Source organism: Hemitrygon akajei, chromosome 16 (assembly GCF_048418815.1).
Source record: "Hemitrygon akajei chromosome 16, sHemAka1.3, whole genome shotgun sequence".
Lineage (NCBI taxonomy): Eukaryota > Metazoa > Chordata > Chondrichthyes > Myliobatiformes > Dasyatidae > Hemitrygon > Hemitrygon akajei.
Genome location: NC_133139.1, coordinates 24636570 through 24662755, shown reverse-complemented (window position 1 = coordinate 24662755; position 26186 = coordinate 24636570). Strand labels below are relative to the sequence as shown.

Sequence of the window (26186 nt, the reverse complement as noted above, 5' to 3'; positions counted from 1 at the left end):
TGCTGTGCAGACCAAGATAATGATTTGTGCACTGGGGAAGGGGACAAATCCCCATTGAACACCCCCACGTCAGGACTGAGCAGTTGCAGATCTAATACCCTACGGTTAAAGAAACCTTTTTGATTGACGTCCCAACCGTCACCACAAACATTCAGGTTTTCCACCACCAGCCCATTGCAGCTGCACTGTGCCACCTACAAAACACATTGTCGATACTCCTCCAAGTTAATCTGGCAGCAGCTTCCAAACCTGCGACCACAACCGGCCAGAAAGGCTCAGCGGGGTTACCACCATGTCTTGCAGTGGTCTGATCCTCCCTGATGACCAGCAACTTACCTCCACAAAGACGAGTTCAACCAGGAATGGCCAATAAATGCTGGTATCACCATTAATGCAAAAAAATTCCTACTTCCTTGCTAATAAAGAACACCTTAGAAGCAAATCATAAACACGAGAGATTCTGCATATGCAGGAAAAATGGTGCAACACACAAGCCAGGCAGGATCTACAGCCGCCCCCTCCTCATTGATGCTGCTAGGCTTACTGAGTCCCTTTAGCATTTTGAGAGGGTTCTAAAGCAGCACTACCACATTATCGTAAATTAATGCCGAATCAGGTCATTAGGAACTGGAGTCAGACTGACCAGTCCTGTGCAGGTGTCACGTTTCAAAGTAGACCTTCCATCCCAATACTGAGTCCCAGCGTTCGTGTCAACAAATTATCGCCGCTTGTGTATTTTTGCCCCAATTCAGGCCAAATCATATTGATACAATTTGCCTCATTGCCATGGGGCAAGAACACAGGAGGTAATTTAAACCCAGTAACAGCCTTCACACTGCAATGAAGTAATGACCAACCTCAGCTAACCCCCTTCCCAGAAAATTTTAGACAGTGTGGTCTCCCAAAACATAGAATGCAGATCCACCCCGAGGTCCTAGCTAACCCATCAATAGGGAAAAGGCCCAAACATGTAGTCCTTACTTTACCCGGCCTCCATTTTAGATAATATCCAATAATGAGGCCTGAGGTTGAAGACATGCTCATTTACCACTGCACATACCAAGTTTTATTACACACATTTTTTCCATGTCATTCCCAAAGCATCACACTCAGTGGCCTCTTTTCCTCCTGTACCTAATAAAGTGGCCACTGACTGTATGTCCATGATCTGCTGCCGCAGTAGCCCATCCACTTCAAGGTTTGACGCGTTGTGCGTTCAGAGATGCTCTTCTGCACACCACTGCTCTAAAACATGGTTACTTGAGTTACTGTAACTTCAACCAGTCTCCTCTGACCCCTCCATTAACAAGGCATATTGGCCTACAGAACTGCCGCTCCCTGAACGTTTTCTGTTTTTTGCACTATTCTCTGTAAAACTCTAGAGACTGTTGCATGTGAAAATCCCAGGAGTTCAGCAGTTTTCTAAATACTCAAGCTGGTAAGGTTGACACCAACCATCATTCCACAGTCCATCAGATCTTTCCCAGTCTGATGCTTGGTCTGAATGACCTAGTGAACACGTCTGCATGCTTTTATGCATTGAGTTGCTGCCACATGATTGGCTGATTAGGTCTTTACATTGATGAGCAGGTATACAGAAGTACTTCATGAAGTAGCTAGAGTGTAAAATAAAACTTTATATGGCAATATGGGACCAGCTTCTGAAACAACACATACAGATACACATTTCCCAAGATGTAACACAGCTTTGTACTTGTGAACATAGGAGTTTACATCTATAGGATGAAGCTGTTCTTTTGGATATACAGTACAATAGTTAAACAATAAATGAGTTTGCCAATTGGGGCTACTGAATGAAAAGGAGAAAGTATGTGAGATTTATCCTTGTATACACAGATTATTCCCTCCTAACGAGCTATCAGACAGGAGTTTCACAAATTACTGCCCCACTTTTCAGATGAGTTGTTGAATCAAGGCTTATACGCATTTCTCACATGATTGACATTTAAAGTCTGGGAAATTTATCCAAGGGAGGTATTTTGTACAGTTGTATGTTGACTGAATGAATAGTTTGGTCAGCTGATAGTGATGTATTTATTTAATAAGCTGAATGACTCTTACTCATGACCATTATTTTGATATATTATTAATTCACTTGCATAAACCAGGCTCAGAATCTAAAGCAGGCCAGAAATCCAAACGTCTCTTATGAATTGCTTCCAGCATCTCAGCAACTCTGAATTCAATCCCATTTCTCGCTAAGATTTGAATTACAGTACGCATTTATTCAGCAGCAAGCTTCCTTCCTACTCCCTGGATACCTTTCCCCCCAATTATCGGCAAGCAACCCTAAACTTAGAGCTCCATATAATTCCCCCACTATGCCCTTCCGTTCAGTGTGTTAAGTCAGAATTAAATAAATCTTTTCCCATCGTTTGTGTACTCTGGCTCATCTTCCTTTCACCTCTTCAACATTTAGAGTCATGTGATTTATTAATGCTGTACATTCAGTGGCCATTAGGTATACCTGCTCATGAATGCAAGTATCTAATCAGTCAATCATGTGGCAGCAACCCAATGCATAAGAGCATGCAGACGTGGTCAAGAGATTCAGTTGAAGTTCAGACCAAATATTAGAAAAGGGAAGAAATGTGTTCTAAATGAGTCTGACTGTGGAATGATTATTGGTGCTAGATGGGATGGCTAGAAAATCTCAGAAATTGCTGATCTCCTGAGATAATCATGCAGTCTTTAGAATGACGCGTAAAACAAGCAAAAAAAAATAATCCAATGAGCGGCTGTTCTGTGCATGAAATATGAGGCAACAGGAGAACGGCCAGACTGGTTCAAGCTGACAGAAAGGCAACAGTAACTCAAGCAACCACAAACTACAACAGTGGTGTGTAGAAAACCATCTCCGATTGCACAACATGTCAAACCTTGAAGTGGATGTCTTACAGCAGATTGACCACACCGGGTTCCACTCCTGAGTGTATGTTGTAACTGTGGTGATGTTGCCAATATTTGGAACTGATTTTCCACATGAGAAACAGTCCCAACCCAATCCATTGAGCTCACAGAGTCATCACAAAATAGAAACATTGCTTTCTTTATTGCTGAATCAGATTAATTCTACACAGCTCTTCATTTTACTGTGGCAATTAGAATAATAATCCATCATAAAAACAAATTGCTGAACATGCTACAATCTTGTTTACACTTCATTGAAGAAAACAGGTGACAATTTGACAGAATATAATTTCTTTACATTTTACAACATGTAACAAAACTACAAGATCCTGCTTCACCATTACTGGCAGTAGGTTAACAAGACAGTTCTGAACTATATACAGACTATACATCCTAATATGATATATGATCAAAATCTCTCCACCCTTTTCATTATATGCTATAGTCTAAACAATCATATAACTTTACATTATAAACAGCAGTCTGGGACCTGAGTCACTAAATGTACATTTTACCTGGAGGATTGGCAGGAACACCGATTCCACTCTATTGACAAATCCACCACCACCCCTCATTCTCTTTAGTTTTCTTGGAAAGTCTCTTGAAGGCACAAACTATGTCACAAATGAATAACCATTTGTAACTCCACCAAGTAGTTTATCCCCAAGTGGCGAAAGACACAGAGTTTCAGGGGAAGTTCAACTGGCTGTGGACACATCAGTTCAGTTCACTCTCAAGTGATTCACAGTTGCTGATGTTTATCCCCATGTAGCAAGCCCAATGCAGCAACACTTTTGTGAAATTTAGACAGAAAAATGATGCATGGTGATGGTCTGAAGTGAGAATGAAAGTGCAGTGCCTCTAATTAATCTTGAATTATGTTAAATACTGAACGGGTTTATGGCACCTTAACTCATTCTGCATCATCCTAGTAATTCACTGCAAATGTTATTGCACTCCATTCTTTAACCCCGGTAACACTGGTTACCTTCATATTCTTGTCGGTGTTCTCTCTTCATGCATCCTGAACTGTTCCACAGGAACAGGCAGAACCCTGGCACCCTATCTGATTTGCAAGCAAGGCTGGACTTGAGTGTTAGGTTGGTACTAGGGCCTGAATCTTGCTCATCCCTATTGTTCAACAGATTATGGCAGGAGTGGAAACCTCTGGCAGATTTTTCATTAGCGCTGGAACACTGAAGTAACTCCCATGGATGACAGATAAAAGGTTGATGCATAATTGACAGTGGTAGTACTCGATTTATGTCACTCTTTTTAAGAATGACCTTGATTTTGAGGCATGAATGGAAGGGATAAATTGGACCACTTTTTGTTACATCTTTTGCTAGCAACAGCCTTTTACTTTGAGAGACCAAGGTGCTTTTTGACAAATTAACTACCTTTAAAAAATACTGGGAAGTTTACAAGCAAAGCTAGGTTTGAACTTCAGCATGCAGTCACACACAAGTTGAGGTACTGGCAGTGCTAGAAGAGGGGTGAAGAGTTAGTTATCATCTTCCGAGGACATTGTGTTCCTCTCTATTTCCGAAAAATGATCAAACTTAGAATTGCAAACAGTAGACTGAGAAAACGTGATTTCAAAAACAGCATCATTGTCTGACACATGGGTATCTATGACATTTTTAAGGACATAATTAAATACTGGAACTCTAGTTGCCATGTCACTTCATTCAATGGACTCAAACATGGCAACAGATTAGGACACAATCAGGAGAGTACAAAGAGAATCACATCAAGAGGCATTGGGGAGGTTTGCTGCATCTAAGTGCCCCCCAGGCTCAAACCTCTCACATTCTGCCCCATGTCAACTGGTATGGAGAGACTCAGGTCCCTACTGGCCGAAGACTTAAAGGGGCAAACCCTCGGCCTCAAGCAAGATCAAGAATATTGCAGCTCTATTAAAGGATACGGACTCCATTCATGTATTACCCTATCAACATGACCAAGGGAAGTCATGTGACCAGGCAGTAGTCAAATGATAACACCTATCAGTGGAATGTTTGTGATCTTCTATTAGGTCTCTGATTGCCATTTTAGACTGAAATACAGTAACTCTTTAATTACAGAGTGCGTTAAAGTGCTCTATGACTTTTAAAATCAACTGCTAAAACATTTTACAGAATAACCAACTATAAACAAATGAAAAAAGGTCCTTAAGTGCAAATTGGCGAAAAACCCGCTCAAAAATTACAAGTGTAAGATATTTTAGTGGTTAATGCTTTCAATACCTTCAAGATTCTTTAACTTGCCGAAAATATGTATTTTCCCCTCAAACAGAATGCAATAATTCAAAAACAGAGTAGGGCGTTCTCAAACTATTCTCCAATTATGATTATTTACTGGTAACTGGATCAGCTGAGTGTTGAATTGGATGAGGGTGAAATTTGGTTTAACCTGTGACCACCAAATACTATTGAGTAACCTTCAACAAAGGGATGTGCATACATACTCAGATCAGAAGTAGGGGCTTATTCTGTCAAAACTGACACTTCCTGTTCAACTGTGCATTCTCTGCAAGATCATAACCAAGCTGGTTATCAAGCAGACTTGATCCACCCTGGGTGCCAGCACAACCATCTCCTTTCTTACAATGTGGAGATTTAAAGCCAGAAATAAAGAGAAAGCCAATGCTCATTGCCACGGTGTAACACAAATGTATTTGAAGCACAAGACAAGACGCCAACAGTACATTAAGAGTGCACCTTCAAGCAAACACTATTCTTCCAGAGGAATGATCCCCCAGTCCCCTTAGGTGTGTGGGCTGATGTTAAGGCATCTAATGAAAGTGTAACAATCAGACATGTGAGGAAGTACTGGTTGATAGCAATCTAAAGACAGAGTGTGCCTGTTCCCTGAAATAAAAGTTAATGTTATGTGCAAATGAATTAAAGATGTACTGTATGGGCATTTATACAAGATACACAGCCCATGAGCACACGATAGCATATCTCCTGCCAGTTTGGTTTTGATTTCAAACTCTGTTCTGCATTCATCAATTGACACTCAGATAAAACAGACATTCTCTCACCACACTAAACTGACCCGGGCTTTCTCCCCAAGTCGACCTGAGTGCAAACAAATGGTAAATTTAAATGGCAGTAGGGCCAAACCAAGATCTGTAGGTCTGTGCCATAAACCAGCCTCAGCCAGGGAGAACACAATAATTACCTTCAACGTAAATTACATCCTGCTATCCAGTGTCCTGTTGCACAATGTAAGAATGTAGACATCAGACCAAGGTCAGGATTGTCTCAGTAGTGGAATAACCTATGCTGACACAATGAGAATGCCATCAGGAAAGCTGCTGACACTTTTTCACAACTCAGATTCATGCCAGGAATGGTGGTTACCAGAACTATGGTGGAAATCTTTGGTGGGGGAAATTAGTTACAGCTAATCTATTAACTTTGAAATACCCAAACCTAAACAGCATTGAGCTTCAACACCTAAAAAAACAAGGGGCTAATTTGGTCATCTAAACCAGTAGGTGCACTTCTTCCAATTATTTTTGCTTTGCACTTTATTTTTCCAACTACTTCAGTTGCTAAGAGACTCATGTCTAATTGATAATGAATGCTTGTTAGTACCCATAATAAATTTAAGACCTGGATGTGACCACTGCATCAAAAGCTAGAGCTCGGAGATACACGGGACTGACATGTGCTCTCCTACTTTTGACAGCACCTATTATTTTCTCCACCCCACCTCCATCTCAAGTGAAAAGCAGGGTGGCGCAGTCACAGCTGGCCATAGTCTGCTCATTCAAAGGTTCAACAGGAGCTGGTATGCTGGCCAGGGTCCACAGTATCCAGTTTCCACAGAGTTCAAGAATGGCTCTAACAAAAAGTGGCTTGAAAGAAGCTTAAATATTTGCAAGAGAAGCCATTCACATACCTTGAACAATGTGGGTGTTTTGGCAAAATTGCAATGTACAGAAATCCAAGTTTAACACAGTCAGTCCATGTGTGACCCAGACTATAGTTGGCCTTCTCACCCCAGATAGAGGAATATTACCTCCAACTGGTCTCTTTCTCTTTGGTCCAGGGCAAAACCACAGCCAATCACTAACTTTAGCACAAGGTCCTTGCAACTGCACCCCATATAAAAGTGGATCTGTATTCAAGTTCTTCCCCCAAAACATCACCAATTAATAATGCAATACTGCAACAGAAAGATAATTACAAAATAATTGTATTAATTACCAGACAATACTTGGGGATGCCCATCAAAGGAAAGCATTCCAATCCAAACCTTTCACATTCCCTAATGCATTTTGCTTAGACTGTGCAACAATGACTAAAATCGGCTGGATACTCACTTCATTAGAGCGTATTTTAAAACTTTCAAGGAAGTCACAGATTCAATAAAAAGTATAAATGTCAAGGTGACGTTCCTGATTCCCGGCATAAGGAAATTTCACTGGACCATTGCCGACGTTGCTCCCTCTGATCATTCCCAGGAGGGGTGGAGGTTTAACAGTTCAAGCTGCTGTCTCAGTCGGTGAATGTTTGCATTCCCAAACCACTCTTATTACATAACCACTGTGTCCAACACAAAGATACTTAACGCACAGGGAGGGTGGCTTAAGAGTTCTAAACAGCATTTTCCTGGTTAAAATTCTTGATTCAATTATATCTCCTGATAATGAGTGGAAAGCCATGCATAAAATATCAAAAGCAGGTTTTAAAATTGGTCACCCTTTCCAAACATACAGACCTGCTGCTGGTAATCACAATGCAGCCAGGTTTCCAGCACCATCTCGATTCAGAAGCACTAGCCTGGGACATCGACACGTTTCAAGCAGTAGCTGTCCCTGTGATCAGTACTGACACCCCTCCATTCCGTCCCTTCCCACCCTTCACCCCCAAAGTTATTTTGGGATTTTCCTGGGTTCTGCAGGCTATCCAGTGGCTGTGATCTCTTTTGTTTATGTCCCTTGTGATTCAGAAGAAAATGATCTTGTTGCCAGATTCGTCCTGTCCGCTGGGCGGCTGCTTGGTCGCCGTGGCAATGGGTGCACTCTGGAGCTGAGATCTTCCACTTGGCATTGTGTTTGACTGTGGCTCAAGCTGTATGTCCATTGGAACCACAGGTTCTGGGATAGCAAGGAAAAACACCAGTTAGAGCAAGTAGCTTCTTGGCAGTGGTGCCTGTAGTAACTTGCTGCATTATTTTTCCTTAAAACAGAGATACAAAATATCATTGAAATGACTCAGACAGATCCTGGAACTATCCATTGCTCTTATGATATCTTTGAGATAGTTCATTATTTCGGTTCTTGTCCAAGAAAAGCAACCATGAGATCCAGGACTGGAGAAATATTAAATGCAGAACAAACATTCTGCAACAGCCCACAATTCTCAAGCCAATGCTGAACCAACCAATCCATGTTAAAAAAGATTCTATATTGAATCCCTATGATTATTACTAGGACACAAGACCTTTCCACACACACCCAGTAATAGTAATATGGTCAATTGCTTTTGCTGATGCTGGCTAAGGGAGTTGGGTCAGTGGTAGAGCTCTTCAAATGGTGGTGTAGCTTTTAACATTCCTGTCAAAGTATGGTATTTAAATCTATGCCCCACCCCCTCCCACTAGTTTTACAAAAAAATGTGAAATACCGGCACCGACTTCCAAATTAAGGAGCAATAACTGAAGACATAGTTATAAAAGGCAAACATTGCGGAAACGTCTGGAAATGTCTTTTCAAAAGGTTTCCAGAGGGAACTGCAGTGTGCAGACGTAGTGAATAGTTTAGAATCAGGCTTAAAATCACCAGCATATGTCGTGAAATTTGTTGTTTTGCGGCAGTACATTTCAATACACAGTAAAAACAATTATAATATGTTAAAAAAAAGTGCAAAAAGAGAGGTGGAAAAATGATTGAACAGCGGATTAGGAAGGAAAGAGAATGCACCCTGATGTCAGGTTGGAGAACGTGAAGCATTCTGATTGGTCCGATTAGATCACGTGAAGCCCGAAGGGACACGAAATAGGACAAGGACCTTAAAACTCTGTGTGGACGTTGCTACAATGTGAACTTACTAAAGGACAACTTTATGAAAAGGTACACGACCATGTGGAAAAACTTCGCTTGATTGGCTGCTGCAACACTCTTTAGGATATTCTGAAAGGAAGGTGAAATACACTTCTTTCTTTGACAATAAAAGCCGTTTTTGTTATAACCACTACTGGAAGATTTAACAGGTATAATTAAAATAATGAAAAGCTACAACAGAATAATGGAAACCGATACCTTGGACTGAGAATGATAGACTGCAAGATTAAATGTAAAATATCGAGATCACTGAAGTCGTTTTTTTCCCTCCTGTTAATTCATCAGAGGGTGAGAACCTTTAGGATGCACTATGGAGCAACCGAGGAAAAGTTAATAAAAGATAAAAATGGGCGGAGAAGAAAATAAAACCTTGGGGACAAACATGGGTTTTTTCTTGCATGATGGATAACAACTAATATGGATTGGTTGAGCCAAACAGTTGGTTAGTTTCAATTATTTTCATGCTGGTAAAAACGTTAACAATCTGGTTCTCGAATCAGGTAGGTACACTGAACATGAACACAAATTGATAGGGTTTCATGGCCGGTTTCAAAGTTAAACACGAGAAATTCTGCAGATGCTGGAAATCCAAAGCAACACACACAAAATAATGAAGGAACTCAGCAGGTCAAGCAGAATCTATGGGAATGAATAAACTGTCAATGTTTTGGGCCGAGACCCTTCTTCAGGACTGGAATGGAAGGAGGATGACGCCAGAGTAAAAAGGTGGTGGGGGGGGGGGGGCGGCGGAGGAGAAGAAGGGAGATAGCTAGAAAGGGTTAGGTTGCCCAGTGGTTAGGGAAGGTAAAGGGGTGGAGAGGAAGGAATCTGATAGGAGAGGAGAGTGGACCACAGGAGAAAGGGAAGGAGGAGAGGACCCAGGGGGATGTGATAGGCAGGTGAGAAGAGATAAGTGGCCAGATGGGGAGTAGAACAGGAGGGGATGGAGAGGGAAATTTTTATTTACTAGAAGGAGAAATCGATATTCATGCCATCAAGTTAGAGGCTACTCAGACAGAATATAAGGCAATGCTCCTCCACCATACTTCAATCCTCACCTTGATGAGGGAGACTTTGGCTGCTTGATATCACAGGGCTTGAAGACCTCCTGCCTCTCAGTACTGCATTGTCTTTTGCGAAAATGCTTGTTGGATTGCTTTGTCTGAAGTCTGCAGTAACTGATCCTTGAAAGAAAGGGAGCATTATTTATTCAATCGATGCATAATGGACAAGTTGCAAGAATAAACAAGGAAATGCATCTTTCTGGATCATTGAAAGGGTGCCTTGAGCTAGAGGATAGATTTGAGGCAACAATGGGCCACTGTTTGCCTTCAGAGCCACCGCTGGCCTTCTATGCCCCAGGCTCTTAAGAATAAAGAGCCAAGTTTCCTGCTCCCAACTTCTGTCGGATGACTGGCTTTCAGAAGGCATTGTAGTTAAAAGAAAACAACACTCTTTTGTCCTTTGGGGAAATCTTCTGATGGGTCAAAAGGCATGGGAGGTTAGGGCTAGATATAAAGTTGGAGAAATTAGTCCGATTTAAAAAGGAATAAAATCATATTCTATTCACGCAATGGGAGATTTGACAAGAGTTGGAGTTGACAAGGGGATTCAAGGTCAAGAGTTGGCGAGAGGGCATTAAATAGAGCATGTTGATGTATCATTGAGAAACAAGATGGGATTATTTGGGGAGAGAGGGAGGGAGAGGGGGAGAGAGAGGGAGAGAGGGAGAGAGGGAGGGAGGGAAGGAGAGGGAGGAAGGGAGGGGGAGAGAGAGTGAGAGAGCGAGAGCGAACACTGAACAATTGTCAAATTCAGGCTACAAATTGCGAAGCTGAAAGATAACATGCTGAATTACGGGGTGGCATGGTGGTGTAGTTGTTAGGACAATGCTTTACACTATAGGTGACCCGGGATAAATTTCCACCGTTGCCTGTAAAGAGTTTGTACTTTCTCTCTGTGACTGCGTGGGTTTCCTCTGGGTGTTCCAGTTTCTTTCTACAGACTAAAGTATATTGGTTAGTAGGTTAATTGATCATTGTAAATTGTCCTGTGATTAGGCTCGGGCTAAACTGGGGGATTGCTGGGCTGCATGGCTCAGTGGGCCAGAAGGGCCTATTCTGTGCTGTATCTCAATAAATAAATAAAATAATAAATGAGACACAAGCAAGATATGAGGAAATATTTCAAAAGGCAGATAGGTTCTTGATTTTAGTGGCAATTGGGCAATAAAAAGTTGGGCTTCAGTGGGAGAGAAAAGGTAGCTGGTTGGTAGGTTAATTGGTCATTGTAAGTTGTCCTGTGATTAGGCTAGGAAAAAATTGGGGGATTGGTCGGTGGCATGGCTCAAAGGACTGTATCTCAACAAATAAATTGAGCTCTGGTGGGAAAAAATGACCATTTGCAGCCCCAAAAACTTCAGAATTCATTTCAAATATTAACACGGAACACTAACATTTAATATCTCAAAGTCGACTAGTCTTGAATTGAATCTCAGCATTTACACACTTGCACTGAGGAATGGTTAAGTGAAATAACTACTGATGTGTACCTGATGTAGATGGCACTAATGAAGAGGGCATGCCAATGATTGATTGTCGGTCCTTGCCCTTTCCACCCTTCTCTTTCCCTCCTTTTAAGGTGGCGAGTTTTGTGGGGATTTTCTGCTGCACTCCAGTGTGCTTCAAGCTTTCGTTAGTGGCGCTGACGAGATGAATGGGCACATTGGGCTTTGAAACAAGGGATTGTCGAATCTCAGGGTTACGTGCAAACATCGAGGCTGTGCTGTTCTCCCTTTGAAGCTGGATTTCACCAGATCGCTCAGAATGTTCCATCAATAAGCATGGCTGCCCAGGGTCCTTCACGCCATGCAGGGCCAATCCTGCCTCACCTGGTGGTATGAGACATACTTCCATCCGGTCTCCATCAAGAGGTAAGCCTGAAATCTGAGATTCAACAATAAATTATGAGTCTTCAGCGTGCTAGATATCAACAGCCTACCTGGAAGAACAAAGTAGCCTCATCTTCTAGAGACATACACATCAAGACTGCAACATCGCAAGCATGTATCGAGTACAGGAATAGTCTATACTAGCACCTCCAGGCTGTTCCATATTTAATAAAAAATCACACCTAATCTTCCACCACATCCTTCTTTTCATGCCATATCCCATTTAATGACTCAGATTCAGATCAATTTATCACACGTGCTTCGAAACATACTGTGAAATACACTGTTTGCATTACACACCCAAGGATGTGCTGGGGATAGCCTGCAGTGTCTGATATTATTCCTACAGATATGTAAACATACCTGCAAGGTACATCAGTATACTGAGCAACATTTATGTTTGAACTTTGGGTAACATTCTGGCTTAAGAGTTAGAAGGTTATCCATTCAAATTCTTTGCACATTATATTGTCTAGCACCCCGTAACCTGGTTTTGAAGCTCAGAATCAGGTTTATTATGACCGGTTTACGTGAAATTTGTTGTTTTGTGATAGCAGTATGGTACAAAGACAAAATTACTAAGAACTACAAAATAAACAAATAGCATAACAAAAAAGGAATATGGAGGTAGTATTTATAGACCATTTAAAAATTCTGATGGTGAAGGGGAAGATTTCTCAATCTTTGATTGTGGGTCATCAGGCTCCTGTACTTCCCCCATGACGGTAGTAGTGAGAAGAGGGCATGTTCCAGATCAGTGATGGTGTCACCTTCTTAAGACATGGCCTTGGCAGTAAGAAGGTTGTGCCCACAAAGGAGCTGGCTGAGATTATAACTGTGTACAGGTTCTTACGATCCTGGACACTGGAACTGCCACACCAGGCTGTGATGCAACCAGTCAGAATGATCTCCACTACAGAATGATCTGTAGAAATTTGCTAGTGTCTTTGGTGACGTACCAAGTCTCCTTAAACTCCAAATGAAGAAGAGCTGCTGGTGTGCCATCATCTTGCCGATGTCAAGTGCAAGGCTGTTGTTGCTGCCCCACTCAACCAGCCGCTCTCAATCTAGTATGCCTCCTTGTCACCATCTGAGATCTTACCAACAGAGGTGTCATCTGCAAATCTATAGATGGTGTTTGAACTGTGCTTAGACACAAAATTAGGAGGCAGAGAGAGCAGAACAGTGGGCTAAGCACAAATCTTTGAGGTGAATCTGTGTAATAGCGAGATGTTATCGCTGATCCATATGGTTTTCTCCCAATGAAGTAGTTAAAGATCCAGATGCAAGGGAGGTACAGAGGTTCAGGTTTGCAAACTCGGTGATTAATTCTGAGGGAATGATGGTATTGAAAGCAGAACTGTATTCAATAAACAAATGCCTGGCGCACTTTGCCGTTACCTAGAACATGCTTTTGGTACGTAGGAAACACATACTACAAACAGAACAGCTAAAATAAAGTGACCGCCATTTATTTCTGAAAGGACCTTGTGTACAAATTTATTGATGGGATATGTGCACTATAACTACTCTAAGGTGGCGGTAAGTTGTTCTTTTGGAACTAGTGCAGTCACTTTTATGTTGTTGCGTAGTTGCATGGGTGTTGAGACAGACCAGCCCCATCTTCTGCTCTCATCCCAATGAAATCCAGTTTGCAAAGTTCAACTGAATGAACCAAGTTAAAAACACCTCTCGTATTTCTCCAAATCGAACTATTTCTGAAAGGATAATTCACTTCAACGGAGAAATGTGTAATCTTTCAGGGCTTGGATGTTTTTCTTGTGGTTACAAGATCCTGTTGGCAATTGGTAATGTAGAGTACTGCAAGTCTAGCTCACTAGTTTATTGGTGAGACAGATAGAAGGGGAGCTGCGTGGCTTCAACTTCATGCTACAGGATCACCGGAGCTCGCCCAGGAGGGGAGATGCTGGAGGTGGTGTGGAACAGTGTCCATGCTGGACTGGGGGTTGGCCCTCCTGTCCAGTGTTTGCTTGGTGGAAGAGAAGTCGGATTGTGTGCACACGTGCTTGTTCTGACCAACAGCCATGCACCATGGATTTACAGGACATGCTACTCAGGGACTTGGGCTATAGAATTCTTCTGTGTGACTATACATGTTTACTGCTATCTTACATGAGCTATATGTGCCCGGTGCCGTTTATGACTGAGGGTACTGTGTTTTGCACCTTGTCCCCCAGAGCAATGCTGTTTCACTTGGCTGTATTTATGGGTACTTATGTATGGTTGAATGACAATTAAATTTAAGTAGGGCAGCATGGTAGCGGCTAGCACAACACTTTACAGTATCAGTGACCTGGGTTCAATTCCTGCCACCATCTGTAACGAGTTTGTACACTCTCCCTGAGAACGCATGGGTTTTCCCCAGGTGCTTCAGTTTCCTCCCACAGTTCAAAGTACCGGTTGGTAGGCTAATTGGTCATTGTATATTGTGCTGTGATTAGGCTAGGGTTAAATCAGGGTGGCATGGTTTGAAGGGCCAGAAGGGTCTATTCCACACTGTATCTCAATAAATAAATAACTTGAACTTCAAAGAGTGGAACTGGCCTTATAATGCACTTGGGTAAAGATTAACTCATTTCCTCACACGAGGTCAGATCCCCTCACATGAAAAATACATTGCAACATATTTTACAGAAGCAAAAATATTCTTCCTTTGCTACTCTGTAAATCTTCCTAACAAGTCATCTTCTTCCACTGACTACACAATCTTAATTAATGTTATGCACAGTTTTCTGAACAGGCAAGTAGAATTAACAAAGGCTCACTGCAATCGAAGCTTTCAATAATTCTAGTCAGAAAGCTACTCTACTGCCCTCTGGTGGACCTATTGCCATTAACTCAAAGACATTTTGATGCAAATTTCTAATCTATTGCCTACTGTGAGACACTGCAAAAGTCAACCCATGTATTAATTTCTTTATTAAACCAACAATACTGAAGTTCTGACCAGGCTATTTTAACACAGATGGCCCGTTCTACATTGTACGACATTAAGCTCCAGATTATGGAGTGAACAAGAGAGAACACTCATATTCTTATTGTAATTTATAGTATTTTTATGTATTGCACTGTACTGCCATTGCAGAGTAACATTTTTACGATATTGGTCAGTGATAATAAAGCTGATTCTGACTCTGCCCTGTCAGTTCTGTTATTTATTTGGTAGTAAATTCAGCCATTAGTAAATCCACAACCCTTAATTTTATAGATTTTGTATCAGCAATGTAATTACATTAGATGTTTCAGACTAAAACTAACATTTTGTTAACTCTTTCAGCTTGTACCTCTTCACCAATCAAGACAGCAGGTGAATTTAGCAAACCAACAATTGCAAGAAAAAGTTTGTGAACCCTTCGTCGGCCTGGTTTTCTGCATTAATCACTCGTAAAATGCTGTTTGACCTTCATCTGAGTCACAGCATTAGATAAACACATCTGCCTAAACTAACAACAATTCTTCTTGTCAATACTGAGTACATCATTTAAACAATCACAGTCAATGTTAAAAAAAAGTACGTGAACCCCTGGGGTAATGCCTTCCACAAAAGCTATTTGGAGTCCAGCGTTCCAATCAATGAGATGAGATTGGAGATGTGGGTTTTAGAGATGCTTGTCCTATAAAAAAAGACACACCAAGTCAGGTCACTGACAAAGCCTGGTTTTCTCAAGAAAGATCTCTTTATGTACACCATGCCTTGATCGAAACAACTTTCCGAGGACCTTAGAAGAAGAATTGCAGAGATGCATGAAGCTGGAAAAGGCTACAAAAGCATTTCCAAAGTCCTGAGTGCTCCATCAGCCCACAGTAAGAGAAATTATTTACAAATGTAGAGAACTCAGAACTGTTGCTACTCTCCCTTGGAGTGAGCATTCTGCACAGATCACACCAACAGCACAACTTGCAATGCTGAAGGAGGTGAAAAAGAACCCAAGGGTAACGGCAAAAGACCTGCAGAAATCTCTTGACTTGCTAAAGTCTCTGTTCACGTGTCCACCATAAGAAAAACACTGAACAAGAACAGTGTTCATGGAAGGACATAGGACAATATGGAGGAAACCACTGCTCTCTAAAATAAAATCACTGCATGTCTCAAGTTTGCAAAAGACCACCTGGATGTTCCACAACACTTCTGGAACAATGTTCTGTGGACAGATAAGTCAAAAGTTGAACTTCTTAGCAGAAATGTACACCACTATGTTTGGAGAAAAAAGGGCACTGCACACCAACACCAAAACCTCACCCCAAATGTGAAGCATGGTGGAAGGAGCATCATGGTTTGGGGCTGATTTGCTGCCTCAGGTCCTGGAATGCTTGCAGTTGTTGAGGGAACAAAGAAAATTGTATCAAGACATTTTACAGGAGAATATCAGGGTAGCAACCCATCACCTGAAGCTTAAAGTTGGATGATGTAACAAGACAATGATCTAAAACACAACATTAAATCAACAACAGAATGGTTTAAAAAGAGGGAAATTTTTGTATTGGAATGGCCAAGTTAGAGTCCAGACCTTAACCCAATTGAGGTGCTGTGGCATGACTTGAAGAGGGCTGTTTATGCAAGGCATCCCAGAAATATTGATGAACTGAAACAGTTTAGTATGGAGGAATGGTCTGAAATTCCTCCTTGCCGTTGTGCAAGTCTGATCACCAGCAACAGGAAACGCTTGGTGGAGGTTATTGCTGCTTTAGCAGTTCTAGCAGTTATTAAATACAAGGGTCTACGTACATTTTCCAGCCTGGACTGTGAGCGATTAAGCAATGTGCTCAATGAAGACATAAAAAGTACAACTGTATGGATATTATTAGTTTAGGCAGATTGGGTTTGTCTATTATTGTGACTGAGATGAAGATCAGTCGACATTTTTGAGTAATTAATGCAGAAAGTCAGGTAATTGCAAAGGGTTCTCAAGCTTTTTCTTGCAGCTGCAGTTACTGAGGCCGTGTCTATGTGGTGTTGGTGATTATCTGGTCATTACAGAACCACAGAATACCTTCAGATGGCTCAATCGACACTGACTCGAACAAGGACAAACCAACTCAAGCCCATTTTTTCCCCTTAGCTTTGCACATTCTTGCTTTTCTGATACGTTGGCAGCCTTCTTTTGCTACAAATGAAACCGTCTGCACCACAACCCCAGTAATTCCTTCTAGACTGCTGCAACTTCTAACTTGTAATTTCTAAGGTAGGGACATGTTCGGCACAGCTTTATGGGCTGAAGGGCCTGTATTGTGCTGTAGGTTTTCTATATTCTAACTTGCTTTGCAAAAATAATTCCACTTGTCATTTTTGGCTCTTTTGATGATCACACTCATTATACACCCCCTTGATTCCCCACATGGCTGAACTGACTTTACTTTGTTGAGTTTGAAGGGATTTGCTATGTCACCAAAGACTTGCAAGAATCTATAAGGTATAGTGGGGGCCATTTTGGCTGGCGGCATCAGAGCCAGTAAAGGGGCTCCAATGCACAAGACTGCAAGAGGTTGCAGTGGGTCATAGGCAGTGCCTCAATGCAGCGGCATCCATCATTAAGGACCCAATGGCATCTATCACTAAAGACCCTCGCCATCCAGGACATACTTTCTTCTTGTTAGTAGCATTGGGGAGAAGGTGCAGGAGCCGGAAGAACCACACTCAACAATCTAGGAACAGCTTCTTCAACTTTGCCATCAGATTTCAGGACAGTCCATCAAATCTACTTCATTATTCTTTTTTTTTGAATTTAAAAAAAAATTATAATTTAAGGCAATTTCATATCTTTGAACTATACACTGCTACAAAACAACAAATTTCACAACATACATGTCAGTGATAATGAATCCAATTCTGATCCTCTATCTATTTCAAACATACGCTTCCTGATTTTAAGTTTGTCTATCACATCCCTTTGTAACATCCTGTGTTCCAAGAACAACCTCAGATACTCAAGTTTACCCATACTCCTAAAATTAATCTGGGAATGACGGACAAGTTATCTCTTTTTTCATCAATTTCTAAAGCTTTTTCACCTTTCCTAAAGGGTGGCAACAAAATATTTCAGCTGAACTAGTGTTTTATAAAAGCCCATCATTACCTAAGCTCTGGTGCTCCTTTATAAATTCTTGTAATTTTTAAAAATTACAAAAATTCATTCTAAACAACACTTAAATCTTCTCAAGAGCTGCCGCCATTAAACATTCAATCAGCCAATGAGAGCACTTTACATATGCTCTGTGCCACTCATAGCCAATCACGTATTAGTTCACATTCTGCCTCCTCCATGTAAGCGTTCTTGCTCCCTCGCCAATTTATTCCATTTTTTCACCCATAATGTCTAGAAAAAGGCCTGAAAACTCCAGAGAGGGTAGTACAGTTAAGATGTCTAAGAAAAGCATTAACATGGACGTGAAACTGCCAGTGATACGGCGTTTGGAAGCTGGTGAGCCTCAGGTAGATGTTGGCGCCTCTTTGAAACTGGCTACATCGATGATCAAACAATTATAAAAACTGCAGACAAGATAAAAGTTTCTGCAACGACTACCTCAAAGTTATCATCAATGAAGATGACTCATACAAGGAGCCATTTGCTTGAAAAAAATGGAAAATAGACTAAATATATGGGTGGATGACCAAACACAACGACACATGCAATGAAACATGCCCCAAAGCCAGCTGGTAATACTGGAAAAGGCAAGGAACATTTTCAATCAATTTCACCGTCGGTAACATTCACAGTCAGCAGAGGTTAGTTTAATAGATTTAAACAGCGCAGTAATCTCCACAGCATATATATCTCTCTGGTAAAGCGGCCAGTACAGACAGCAAGGCAGCCCAGGATTTTCCTGGGACACCGAAGGCCATAATCGTAAAGGACATTTATCCTCCTGAGCTTGTCTTTAATGTGGATGAAATGGGCCTATTTTGGAAAGGAATACCTTCTCATACTTTCATCTCCCAGGAAGAGAAACATGCATCTGGGTTCAAGGCTGCAAAGGACCAGTTAACTCTCTTGCTAGGAGGCAATGCTAATGGTCATTTTAAGTTAAAGCCTATGATTGCCTATCATTCTGAAGCACCACGAGCAATGGAAGGCATTTTAAACTCATGTCTACCAGTGATTTGGAAATCAAACAAGAAAGCCTGGGTGATCATTGATGTTTTCCAAAATTGGCTTGTTTCACATTTTTGTCCAGCAGTGAAGTATACCGTGAGGAGCATGACTTTGAATCTAAAGTAATGTTGGTGCCTGAGAATCCTGACATGCTTTGGACCCTACATTCCTGTGGAAGTGGTTTACCTTCCACCCAGCACCACTTCAATACTCCAACCAATGGATCAAGGAGTAATATTGAATTTTAAAGCCTACTATCTTCATCGCACACTCAAGCAACTTGTAGAGGAAACAGAAGTTATGAGAAACAATCCATCAGGCAATTTTGGAAAAACTCAAAGGTCGTGAAAGCTTTAGACAACATCAGAGCACCTAGGATGAAGGAACTTCAAACTGCATGAACAGAGTGTGGAAGAAGCTATGGTCAGAAACATGTAAAGACATCCTAGGATTTCAGGCGGAACCAGTGAACCACTCACTGGCCAGTGAGTGGGATTAGAGGATGTTAAATGATGGCGATGTTGAAGAGTTACTACACTCTCATGGTGAGAGCGTAAATAACGAAGAGCTTTGAGAATTGGCAGAGCAATGTATCCTGGGTGAATCTGAGGACACGGATGGAGAAGAGGAGACACCAGCAAGAAACCTCGCCACAAAATTCCTCAGCACTAGCATCACCACAATCACACAAATCATGGACCAGTTCATCGATAATGACCCTGACTGGGAGTAAAGCAGAAAGGCAAGAGAGATGCTTTCAACATGATTTCCTGCTACTGAGAAATGCTTCATGAGAGGAAACTTTAGAAAAGGCAGTCAAATCTTGATGCCTACTTGAAGAAGCCAAAATTTGAGGAGGACCTATAGCCTGGTCCCTTCTCTAAGATGTAACCATCAACTGCTTCCCTCTGCTGCTGCTGAGATGTGTTGCTGCTCCACTGATGTACAGGTTAGGCCTATTTAGGTGTTTGTTACTCCATGAATTACTGTGTACAGGTAGTCCCCAAGTTACAAACGTCCGACTTATGGACAACTCGTACTTACGAACCGAGGAAAGAGAACGCTGTCTGCCATTTTAAGTTGTTACCGTTGACACTGTGTTGAGTGTTTAACTTTGTATTTGGCTTAAATTTTTCTTAGTAAGATTCACCCTGACCCCACCTGCCCCCCCACCCCGTTCCAGTCAGCTGGTGGTGCAGCAAGATCAGCGCCAGGCTGGAGAACAGTGTTTCCCGAATTCAATCCAGTGATAGACCATTCCCGTGCCAGGTTAATGTCGATCCAGTGACTCCGTACCATCCGTGCTGGGTTGATGTCGAGCTCACAACTTGACCTCATTGAAAAAAAACACTGCCACCTTCAGTTTAAATTCCCACGCGGAATATTATGGATGATCAAATACCCAAACCCAGCATAGTCCCCACTTGTCCCATTTAGCCTGTCTCAATGCGGTGGTCCTTAGGACCCAGCGGACCTCGGGAGCTGGCAAAGCTCGGGAGCCGCCACCCACAGTGTTTCTGTTCCATTGACAGGAAGCGATCGCGATTGAAAATAAAGTGGAAATAATAAAGTGTTTGGAAAGAGGTGAAATGTCATCGGTCATTGGAAAAGCGTTAGGCTACAGTCGGTCAACGATCGGAACAATTTTAAAGGATAACGGATAAAGTGAGAATAATGGAGCATTTGAAAGGTGCTGCCCCAATGAAAGCTACAATTATTACTAAGCAACGCAGTGGTTTAATTATTGGAATACATACATTTCTTAAGTGTTTTATATGCATAGAAGGGTAAAATATATACTATATACTAAGACAAACGTTTGACTAACTGACACTAATTAATACCGGATGTACCTGTTCTGACTTCCATACAAATCCGACAAAGACGGACTCAGGAATGGAACTCATACGTAACCCGGGGACTGCCCGTCTACATAAAATATCATATATCTCAGGTTTGATTGTTCTATGTATCCGGTATACATGTCCATTTACATAATGTTATAATGACCCTGCATAGCGCTCCACCTCCGAGGAATGCATCCTCAGTGTAAAGTGGGGGTTGAGTGTACATGCATTTGAGGGGTCTCAGTTTAATAACTCAAAAGTTAGCACCTGAATTTTGTTTTTAATGAACAGTGAACCCTGTAAAGTGTGAAATGTACACCTGTAGTCTTGAAAGATTGGTTAATAAACCAACCAGTTGCAGCATTCAACAAGCAAATTTGTACACTTCACACACCATTTTTTATCCTCTCTAACTGTGCATGCAGTGTACCCTCAGGATTAGAATGGAATGCCGGTCTAGATTTATATGAAGAGTAGCACTGGGCATTGAACTTAGTACGTTGAATGAACTATCATGCAGAACTGCTGCTACTCAGTCACCAGATGAAACCCATCCTTTACCTGTCCAACTTCAGATGAAACCAGGACTGGGTTCTGCTTCAGGTGCTTGCGCTGCTGCTGTTCAAGGCGCTCCCTATCCTTCTCTACTGTCCGCTGGGACTCTCGGAGCCGTTCCAGATCCTGCTGGTACTCTTGCCGATGCCGTTCTAGTTCCTCCTTGCTCTGAGTCACCTGCTCTGCCCTCTTCTGCAACTCCTCCTCGCGGTCCTGAAGCCGAGCTTCCTTGAGTTCCAGCTCCCGTTTCTGGCGGTCCCGCTCCCGTTCCCACTTCTGCTGCTCCTGCCGCACCTGGTTCTGCAGCTTCTGCACATTCACTCGCTCTTCACGCTGTTTCTCAAAGTTCCGCTGCTTTTCTTGCTCCAGGAGCAGGCTTCCGCGAGAGGAACTCAGTGCAGGTCGGTACTGTCTGTCCCGCTCCCAGCTTGCACTCATGTTACGTAGCATCTCAATATAACTGTCCTGCTGGGCAATCGAAACCTGAGGGGAACAATCAGAGCATTTAAATTAGGGTAAAGAGCATAGGAGTAATTGAGAGAGGGAGGTAACATTTACTCTTCATATTCAGCATCAATCTTCCATTTGAACTATCTGCTCAGTCCCTCCAGATGCTTTGTCCATTACTAATTTCCCAGACATGATGCATCACACCTGCCTCTTAGCAAAGTTCATATAAAAATATCTTCCCAGCTTAAGCAGTAAATTATTTGTGCTACTTTCAATATAGCACACATTATTTATCATCTGATGACACAGAAGCTGGGAGTGCTTTGGATAGTCTGGAGGGTTGTCAGGGGTTACAGCTGGACGTTGATAAGTTGCAGAACTGGGCAGAGAAGTGGCAGATGGAGTTCAACCCAGACAGGTGTGAAGTGGTTTATTTTGATAGGTCAGAGGCAGAATATAATATTAATGGTAGTGTGGTGGATCAGAGAGATCCCGGGGTCTTGGGATACAGGACATTCAAAGCTGCTGTGCAGGTTGATAGTGTTGTTAAGAAGGTGTATGGTGTGTTGGCATTCATCAACCGTGGGCTTGAGTTCAAGAGCTGTGAGGTGATGTTAAAGCTATACAAGACCTTGGTCAGGCCCCACTTGGAGTACTGTATTCAGATATGATCACCTCACTACAGGAAGGATGTGGATGCTATAGAGAGAGTGCAGAGAAGACTTACAAGGATGTTGCCTGGACTGGAGGGCATATCTTATGAGAATAGGTTGAGAGAACTTAGCCTTTTCTCCTCGGAGTGATGGAGAATGAGAGGTGACCTGACAGAGGTGTTAAGATGATGACAGGCATTGATCGTATGGATAGCCAGCGTTTTTTCCCCAGTGCTGAAATGGCTAATACGAGGGGGCACAGTTGTAATGTGCTTGGAAATAGGTACCAAGGGGATATCAGGGGTAAGTTTTTCACACAGTGGGTGCGTGGAATGCACTGCCAGCGGCAGTGGTGGAAGTAGATACAATAGGATCTTTTAAGAGCCTCTTAGATAGGTACATGGAGCTTAGAAACATAGATGGCTATGCACTAGGGAAATTCTAGGCAGTTTCTAGAGTAGGTTACATGAACATTGTGGACCGAAGGGCCTGCAATGTGCTGTAAATTTCTATGTTATATGGTCTATGTATCTCTCCAACAGACAGACCAAAGCAGATTTGGTGACAATTTTGCAGAATTTCTGTGTTCAATTTCAAGTTTGACTGAGATTCCAGCAGCCTTTCACTTAAATTATTTGTCTCACCCCTAACTCTGTCCTTTCAGCATTGCTCCAATGAAGCTCAAGAAATAAAAATGTTCTGAACAGACACATTACAGTCTTCCAGATTCACGCAGAGCTCAGCAATTTTTATTTCTGTCAATTTAAAGTGGTTATTCTGTTTATTAATGCTTCCCCTACTTAAACCTCCACCAAACAGCTTTTTTCCCTGCTTGTCCATTTCCACCCTTTCCCATTCACAACATCATCCCTCTTTTCTCCCCGACCTCCACTGTATCACAGATCTATACTTTTACATTCCCCTCCTCTCAATATCTCAGAAGTTTTTTCAAAACTTTTTTCAGTTTAGATAAAAGGTCATCGTCTCTCTGCAAAAATAATAAAATCTCTGCAGATTATACACAATCCGAGTATTTCAAGAATTTATTTATTTCACTTTTCCAGCATCTTCCGTATTTACTTATCTGAGCAAAATAGTATCTCTTCACCCTTTCATACCAAAATATCTGAACCCATTCTAACCTATATCAAAGGTTATTTGTAAATAATACACTCATTTACAAGTTCAGTAAAATCCTGTTGTACATTGACATGATACTAACCACATCATCCAGTTTGATGTAACATGCAAATTTTGAAATTGGACCTTCTAAGGCCAAGCCCAAACTGTTTATTAAACACTGATAGTTCAAGAGTTGACAGCTGTGGAAATGAGTCTTCCACTTTTTTGCCAATCTGAGTAACCACCTTAACTTATGCCTTCACCTTACTAACCGATATGTTACTTCATCCTGATGTTTTGGGATTTTACTGAAGATCCTTTGATATTACATCTATTGCTGATGTCTTCACTAAACCTCTGTCATTTAAAAACAAAAATAGGCTAGTCAGAAAGACACAAGTTTGAAGTACTGAACTGGTATCAGAAATTTGTAAAGTGTGCCCCCTTGGATAAAGAGGAAGAACCTCTGAAATGCTTCTGTTATCTGTGGATATTGTGATTAGCAGGAAGGAGCATAATATTTTCATTCCATGAATGTTGTGATAAACAGAATTCTCCAGCTACGTCAAGTCTAAATGAATTTTAATGTGTATTAAAATTATTTAACAAAGCTCACCTTCAGCTTGTAGAGCAGATATGTCAGCCTCTGCACACTCTGAACAAACTAAAGAAAGACAGACATATATTAGATCTGGAAATAACACGAATGCCCTAAAAATTAACTTTTTTGCTTAGATCTTAATCTAACAAAAATATAATTTTTCTAAAACTAATTTTCTCTTGCTTGTTTTGTAAGTGCATGTGTCAATTTTAAGTAAACACACTGCCATCCCAATTGCATTTTTTCAGCATCACATCTCCAAACCCTCCAGGGTTTTTAAAACAAGTTTCATATTGTCTCAGCACTACTTTGGTTAACTTTTCTTTCCTTGGTAGGGGAGTGCAAGAACTTGTCCTGCCACCTGTCCAAATGCCCACTTTGCTTATTTCACATCTCCACTCACTGGCATGATGGTGGATTGAACCATCTACTTTAACCTCTCCAATACACTGCACTCAATGAATTAGTAACAGACGGTGAGGAACTTGTATCTTCCTACCATCCTCCCCTCCCTCACCCGATGTATTTTGGAGTCGACAGGTGGTGCCTTGGTAGATGCTTAAACCTGTACACAGCTGTTTAGGGTATTTAGCATATTTTAAAAAAATATCATATTACTTTAGGAAATTCAGTCAAATTTATTCAAACAGAACTGACCTCTGAATCACACAAGCCGACACTGCTGCTACTGCTGTACCAGCGAGATAGATCACTCTGAAATACAGCAAATAGAAACACCAGATTGGACAATTATAAACACAAGAGATTCTGTAGATGCTGGAAATCCAAAGCAATACACACAAATGGTTGGTCAGGCAGCATCCATGAAAATGAATAAACAGTTATTGTTTCAGGCCAAGACTCTTCTTCATGACTGAAAAGGGGGAAGATGCTTGAATAAAAAGGTTGGGGGGGATGGACAGAGGATAGGCGAAGCCAGGGTGGGTGGGAAAGACAAAGGGGTAGAGAAGAAGGAATCTGATAGTAGAGTGGACCATGAGAGAAAGGGAAGAAAGAGGGACACTGGGGGAGGTGCCAGATGAGAAGAGATAAGAGACCAGAGTGAGAAATCGAAGAGAGGAAAAATCAATGTTGAGAAATCATAGAGAAATCAATGTTCATGCTATCAGGTTGGAGGTTGCCCAAATGGAATTGAGAATAGAAAAAGAATGAAAATGGTCGGCCACTGGGCAGAAGGAGTGAGAAGCCCAATAAAGCAGTCTCTCAATTTAAGACAGGTCTCATCAATGTATAGGAGGCTGCATCAGTGATGCACCATTAATAACTCTCTCTGAGATGTGAAGTCGAGATATCGGCTTTTATTGACTGGAAGAAAGAACAAGCAGTAGTTGACCACCATACTACATCCTGGAGAATGAGGCCGGGCTCAGGCCTCAATCGCCTTTATACCGGGGTCTGTGGGAGGAGCCACAGGAGCAGTCAGCAGGGGGCGTGTCCAGACAGGTATATGTAGTTCACCACAATCAGGACAATAGACAACCCCAATAGATTCACAGGTGAAGTGTTGCCTCACCTGGAAGGACTATTTGCAGCCCTGAATGGAGGTGAAGAAGGTGGTAAATGGGCATGTGTTGCACTTTGGCCTCTTGAAGGGATAAGTGGCAGGAGCGAGATTAGTGGGGAGCGGGAGGGGACATAAAGAAGTACTCAGTGGTAGGATCTCTTTGAAGATGGCGGAGGTTGCAGAGAATGATGTGCTGGATGCAGAGGCTCATGGGATGTGTGCGGATGTTCGGGAAATAAAGGAGATGTGGGTGAGGGCAGCATCAGTGGTGGAGGGAGGGGAAACCCCATTCTGTGAAGAAGCAGCACGTCTCTGAAGCACTGGAAAGGAGAGCCTCGCCCTGGGAACAGATACAGCA

At 41.9% G+C, this 26186-nt stretch overlaps 1 protein-coding gene across 5 annotated transcripts in view; it reads right to left on the bottom strand.

Moving 5' to 3' along the window:
- Positions 1-3051: 3051 nt before the first annotated feature.
- The window catches only part of arhgef18b (rho/rac guanine nucleotide exchange factor (GEF) 18b), a 234939-nt gene continuing 211804 nt past the window's right edge, over positions 3052-26186 (bottom strand). For all 5 annotated transcript variants that reach the window (XM_073068428.1, XM_073068429.1, XM_073068425.1 and 2 more), the window contains 6 exons: positions 24961-25017; positions 24319-24366; positions 21484-21960; positions 11565-11958; positions 10072-10197; positions 3052-8047 (listed from right to left, as the gene is read on the bottom strand). In XM_073068428.1, the coding sequence (XP_072924529.1) occupies positions 7896-8047; positions 10072-10197; positions 11565-11958; positions 21484-21960; positions 24319-24366; positions 24961-25017 (1254 nt within the window). In that variant the 3' untranslated portion in view covers positions 3052-7895. The remainder of the gene's footprint in view (positions 8048-10071; positions 10198-11564; positions 11959-21483; positions 21961-24318; positions 24367-24960; positions 25018-26186) is intronic.